At 36.2% G+C, this 6,936-nt stretch overlaps 1 protein-coding gene across 1 annotated transcript; it reads left to right on the forward strand.

The window, feature by feature from the left end:
* Positions 1-1,481: 1,481 nt before the first annotated feature.
* On the forward strand, positions 1,482-1,764 carry CBG25932 (the record flags this gene model as incomplete). Its single annotated transcript, XM_045244041.1, has 2 exons — positions 1,482-1,610; positions 1,660-1,764. 2 exons carry the CDS (start codon positions 1,482-1,484, stop codon positions 1,762-1,764), a joined length of 234 nt encoding a protein of 77 aa, XP_045099853.1.
* Positions 1,765-6,936: the final 5,172 nt, after the last annotated feature.

Below are 6,936 nucleotides of genomic sequence, written 5' to 3' on the forward strand. Positions count from 1 at the left end.
ACAAATTTCCTGTGTCGGGACGTCTGGTGGTTGAGCGCCTTTGTCAACCCACTTGACTTGTCGCTTATTGTAATCTTACGATACCCCTCTATCACCACTAGTAATGATTTTAATCAGAATCACCGAACTCAATGTCAATTTTGGAAATTTCAATCCATCTTGAATTACAAACAATGGCTCAAAACAGCATAACAACCCTCAGTAGGCTATTTTGAGACTATTGCAACAATTTCCAACGAAAAAAGTTCAAATTTGTACCCTAAAATACTTGAGATTTTTTCATTTTNCAGGCCCGGCCAGTTGGCGCCAGCTATGATTTAGACAAAATTGGTTTTTTTTGGAATAAAGTTCTTTTTATCATCTAATTTTAATCTAAATTGTGAATATTGAATTTGTAAATCATTAAACAAATTTTTGAAAAATAATTTTTTTTACTTTTTCCAAAGTTGGGGATCGGACTAAAAATTACATTTTTGAAGCGAAAGAAAGTATTTTTCACAGAAACACATTTTTTGTGTAAAGAAATTCTCAAAAACTTATCAAAAAAAATTTTTTTTATAAATTTCGACCAGAAAAATATCTGTCCGGGCCTTCCGGGCCGGGCTGTGCCCTCAAAATTTTTCAAGGCCCGGCCCGGCCCGGACCTTCCACTAAACTTTCATATTATTGATTTCAGACAAAAAAAAACCGAGAGACCAAGATTTCTGTGGAATGGCAATCAAGTTCATTTGGGAGCGCGTCAAAGACTACTCTCTCCCAGAAAACTTAGAAAAATGGTGCCTGGTGGCTAGAAAGGAAATCGGATATACTTCAAGGGCTCACTCTCTATATGTTCTGTAAGTTTATCATATTCGATAATTCATAGAATTGAAAATCAATTTTCTATTTAGCATCCGAAGAAAATTGGAAAACATTGAAGATCTTCAAGGATTTTCGTTATCTGAGAAAGTTCGACTCCTTTTTCTTTTTAGTGTACGAGTGATTAAGGATTTTATGAAAGAGTACGTTGATTCCTACGAAAAATTTAATAATAAATTGAATAATTTCAGACTGCAAGATGCGAAATTCCTTGTTAAATTGAACAGTTCAAATAAGGTTACCTTTTTCTTGTCTCCTGATGGAACTGCTTACCAATCGAACCACTCAAAGAATCTCAAGTACTTCAAAGGAAAAAAGGATGATGAGTGAGTCATCAGAATGAAATAACTTTCAGCCCATGCAACTGGATCTGGAAGAGGTAGCTATGGAGATTCTGGAAAAATAGTTTTGCTTTCAATTATGAACTGGATGCGGGATTTCATCAAAAATGCTTGAGAGCTGTCTTTATTTTCGAAAAAAGAGATCAGGTTAGAATGATTTTTTTTCGAAACGAAAAAAGTTTCAAATTCCAGAGAATTCCGACTGACGTCTTCATTCGATTGTATGATATGATTCTTCAGAGTTTGAAAAGAGAAAATCCTCAAAAGGCGCATAAGAAGTCAATGAAGTTGCTGACTTTGTTGAAAATGATGAAAACAGCTTTGATTGATCTATTGGGAGCAGATGAAATGGGTTATGCTCAGAAAATGCTCGACGAAGAGGCTTGGAAGCTCGAAGGAGGCGAAGACGAGGTATGAGAAGCACTTTTAAAAGTTTGAAACGTGTTTTATTAATTTTCAGGTGTCATTGAAAACAATTCAAAAAAAAACTGGACTGTCTGATGCATCTGGCCACGAACCAATGGGCCGAGTTAGTTCAATAATATCCTTTCTTCCTTTGATATAAATTTCCGAATAAAATCCGATTATTACAATTTTTCTTGAATTTTTTAATCGATTATTTCAAATTACTTTTGTGGTGAATAAATCGAACTGTGATTTGTTGGTGAGAACCTAAAAATATTTTTCGAAATTCAGAAATCTTCAGTCTCAACGAATGGCCTCGAAGCAAGCTTCCGGCTCATTCGGAGGTCTCAAGAACCAATTTCCAATGTTAATCGCTGTGTAGAGCTGCATCAAAAATTTCGTATTTTCGAGGCTGTTGGTACACGGTGCCCTTTCTGGTGTGGCAAGAATATGGACATTCTGTCTACCGTAGGCTCGATGTCAAATTCTTCGTCAAATTTAGAACCGGGTAATTCGAAAAGTGCAAATGCCCAAAGAATGTTTGATTCATTCATTACCGATTTCCAGTCCTCATTACCTAATCAACATCCTTTTTTCTTCCTTTTCGTATTCCTTCGTTTACTTCCTTCATCCTATATCCGTCTTCAGCCGGTCTCTTTTTTCCTTTCACTCCTACTCCACATAAAACTTTATGCTCTTTTTCCTTTTCAATTCCAATAAAGAGATATAGTGATTCAGAGTGGAAACGCAGAGACTATGGGACCAGTGTTACTTTTATTTCTACTCCAAATACTTTTCTTATTTGTTTTCAGTTTTTGAGCTATACCCCCAGAGACCTGCTCCATGACACATAATGACAATGGAGAAACTGAATTCCTTACTTACCCTCCTTTCAAATATTTCTTATTTTTTCCTTTTAACCAGATTTATTTTTTCCGTTTCTGATCCTTCGGTACCTCGATGTTTCTTCTTCATGTTATATTTTCCACTTGTGTGAGTGTCACATTCTCCTAGAAATCTGAAACTGCAATCAGTGCCAAATTACCTCTAACCCACACATTTTCAGATCTAATTTCAGAAAAAAGAAGAAGAAGAAGAAGACATTTGATATTAATTGCATTTGCTCACGTTTGATTTTTGATGAGTTGAGAGATTAGTTACCTGCATAAATGTTATGAAAAATGAGGTGCATTTCAGTTGTATGACAATATTCTTTTTGTTTCTAATACCTTTTTTTATCCCAGGATAGCAGATTGCATATTCAATTTTCTGTGATTTTTTTGAAATCAGAAAACTAAGGCTCCGTATGAAATGATGTAACTTTTGAATGTAAATTGTGAAATTTGGTGTTAATGTAGTTTGATCTGGAGCTTTCAAAAAGTACAGTGTTACGAATTTTAATATATTCTGAATTTCTATGGAGACAGATTATTATGAGAAAAATAATATTCTTTCAGTAAACCCAAATTCTATATACCGTAAACACTCTAATAGAATGCCACCCAAATCGTCAAATTTTAGCCCGTGTATCTCATTTTGTGTGAGAGATATCAAAAAGTGGTTAACTGATAAAATGTTGCTGGTTCCACAATGACAACTACCGTAACCTAAATACGTCCTGAATATATAATTTTTTTTAGGTTACTGTAGTTGTCATTGTCGGACCTTTCTGATTTTTCTGTACAAGAATGATAGTCACTTTCGTTTTAATATCCTTTTTCAAACAATCCCCCAATCATTTTTTGTTCCAAAACTTGACCCAAAACAACATTCCATTAAACGAAATGAGTCGATCATGAAACTGCCCATTATAGGTCCCGAATGTCCTTTTCATCATCAATAATTTAAGAGATGTGTCGCTGAAAAAGCTTGTCCTTCCTCTCTCTTTTTTCTTTATCTCAGAACCTAAAACATTCTAAAACGGGATTTTTTGGGTGCATTTTGGATGCGCTTTTCTTTTTTCTCTTTCCTTTTATTTTGTCAACAGACTTCCTCTTTGTTGAATAGCCTCCCAAATTGTCTTCGACAGAAAAAATGCACCATACATAAGCAAGGAGAAAAAAGGAAGCTAATCTTTCTGAGAAAAACCAAAAAAAACACAAAAAAGGAAACAGGAAAGTGATCAATCAAGCACACTTTTGCCCGCGATTTTTCAAAGTTTTTGAGACTGACTGATCCCTCTGAAATCCACTGCCCAAATTCTTCTGTATTTTTTGACAAACCTCATTCTAGAAAATTTCGTTTTGTTTCGTGGAAAGCGACAAGTTTTCAAGACCATAAAATTTGAAAAAAAGTTGTTCGTTTTTCCCATCCACTACCTTTTTCTGTACTGCTCATTTGTCTATCCTTCTGTTTTCGTTTCGTTTTCGTCGTTTTCCCAAATTCCCCCGAGATTCGCAAATGTTTCTTTTTGCCCTTTCCTCACGTCTACATTATAGTATACGATGAGCTTCGAAATGATTGAAGTGTCACAATCAGTCAACTTCTGGCAAATCCCCAAAGTTGTATGCTATTTTTGAGAATAATTTCGACTAGACAGAAATGATCAATTGTTTAGTTAAAAGTACCACTTTGCATTTTTCTCATTTACATTTCATTAATACATTTTTCTATTCACCTATTTTTGAATCCAATTACCATACCCCTGATAAAACCCGGCAATCTAAAACTTTGAAAATAAAATTTATGACTTTATAGACAACCAATTATCTCTGACTTTTCAAAATAAAATCTCTCCAGTACCCGAATCTCTCATCGTTCAAAATTTGTAATTCTTTTTTGAATCTCGAGAATCTCGAAGTTCCACCCCCTCTTTTTTTGTTTTCTGACGTTGCTCTTCAAAAAATTCCACGCAAAAGGCATTTAGGGCGTCAGAGTTCAAAAGTTTCTGGGTTTATCAGTATGAGCAATCTACGAGGTGTCTGCTGACCACTCGAGAATCTCTCCAGTCTTATATTTGCTTGATTGAAATTATTTTCAGTAGAAGTTGTTAGCTTTTTGTATGTTACCGTAAGGTCTGTAATAAAAGGTAACCTAACTTTTAAGTCAGGTTATCTTGGTTTCTGGGAAAGATATTTAAAAAGTTGTCAACTGTTAAAATCATAATAGAAGTGTTTTGTCAGTTGAGACATTTCCAATATATTGCATAGTAATTGAGATAATCAAACTCAAACATCATAGTGTGGGTGCTCTTCTATTATAGGTTTTACGGTAACAGGTGTTAGTCGTGGCAAATAATCATTTGCTGTCAGATCATTTGCTACCGGATCATTTGCTACCGGTGATCAATTGCTACCGGTGGTATGTCGCTACTAGATTAACTGCTATCAAACAAGAAGCCTGATGTTGAACATAAAAGGATGGGATCTGACAAGTTGATAGTTAGGAACAATTGCTATATGTCTAGTTGATATGACACAGTTTCTATATTTTCCCCAGATTTCAAAGACACAACTGATATGAAAGGTACAAGCTGCTGTGTTTGAATACTGGGGCTTTTATAACACAATGCATGCCTTACAGTACAATACATGTCTTACAGTTTATATATTTCGTTTACTCGAAGGATTTGAAGAAATAAGGAGTGACGGTAACCGGGGAAAGAAAATGATAAAAACGAAGCTAAGAAGGACTAACCTGCAAGAGTTAGTCCTAATGTGGGGAAGGAAAAGAGAGATAGTGGCAAGATCAAAGGGATGGAGGCAAGTCAGAAACGGGTAATCGAGATCTCAAGAAGTTTTTGGAATTGTGAGGGTGGTAAGAAGGTGGGGCAATTCTTCACAATAGCGTTCCAAATTGGGATCGTTTGAGAAAAATAGTCGTTGATTTTTGGGTGATGGCATATAAGTAACATGGGGTGACGGGCGGAGGAGGAAATGGAAACATGTGAATCAAGATTGGGAAAATAAGAGGCACCGCTAATTAATTTATAGAGTAAATAAAGTTGTGCTTTGAGGCGACGATGGCGGATGGAGAACATGTTTATGATTTTGAGACGATTTTCATAGGAAGAGAAGGGGATGTTACATCTTTAGAGGACTGTTTTGGAGAAGTGGCGGATAGGTCGTTCTAATTTAAGAGAAAGCTTGGAAGAAGGGGGTGGAAAGTAGACAGCAGAACAGTATTCGATGATCGGTAACACGTAAGTTTTGAAAAGCGCAGCGTAGAATAGCGGATTGTTGGAGCGGAAAGATCTAAGTAGTTGGTGAGATTGGAGCATGGCAAGGGCGATTTTCTTGAGAATGTGTTGTTCAAATTTAAGGAGCGGGTCGGTGATGAGGCCAAGATCTCTGACATGGGAGGACGTGATAATAGAGGAGCCGTCAATGGTATAATTATGATGGGAATTTTGAGAGCCTAATCGAAGGAGTGATGTTTTGGAAGTGGCAAGAGGGAGAGAATTCTTAACGGACCAGATATAAATGATGTCAATGGACTTTTGAATGATAGAGGGGGAATTATGAAAAACTTTGATGTCATCGGCGAAGACCGAAAAATGGATGAAGGGAGGGAGCGAAAAGAGCAGGTCATTGAGAAAAATTAGGAATAATTATGGACCGGATACCGATCCTTGGGGAACACCGGATGGAATGATGAGACGAGTGGGATCAATGTGAGAGTTTACTTTTACCGAGAAGGTCCGGTTGGATAGGAAGTCTTTGAACCATCTGCAGAATGGTGTGGGAATCCCAAAGGAGACAAGCTTTTCAAGTAAGAGAGAATGAGAAACTTTGTCAAACGCTTTCTGGAAGTCGAAGAAAATTATATCAGTTGTGCCACAATACTGTAAATTTTATCGGCTCCCTTGTTTCAGGCGAAAAATTCGGAAGGTACAACTCATTTTATTCAGGGGTACAACACTCGTGATTAGGGGGTACAATTTTTTCTGATGGAGTTTCTGAATTCCTGAATTTCAGAGCTTGAAAATCTCAGAATTCTTAGCGTTGCAGAACTTTGGAATTTCAGAACTTCGGAATCTGAGAATTTCGGAACTTCAGAATTTCGGAGTCTGAGAATTTCCGAATCTCACAATCTCTGAAGGATTTCAGAACTTCAGAATCTCAATATTTCTGAATTTCACTACCATTTTTTTTTCAATTGAAAAATTGTACCCCCGAATCACGAGTGTTGTACCCTTAAATGAAATGAGTTGTATTTACAGTATTGTGGCACAATTGTAAGACATGTATTGTACTGTAACACATGCATTGTGTCATAAAATCCCCAGAATTCACACACATCAGCTTGTACCTTTCATATCAGTTGTGTCTTTGAAATCTGGAGAAAATATAGAAACTATGTCATATCATATAGCAATTGTTCCTAACTATCA

The sequence above is a fragment of the Caenorhabditis briggsae genome (assembly GCF_000004555.2).
Source record: "Caenorhabditis briggsae complete genome, chrIII, whole genome shotgun sequence".
Lineage (NCBI taxonomy): Eukaryota > Metazoa > Nematoda > Chromadorea > Rhabditida > Rhabditidae > Caenorhabditis > Caenorhabditis briggsae.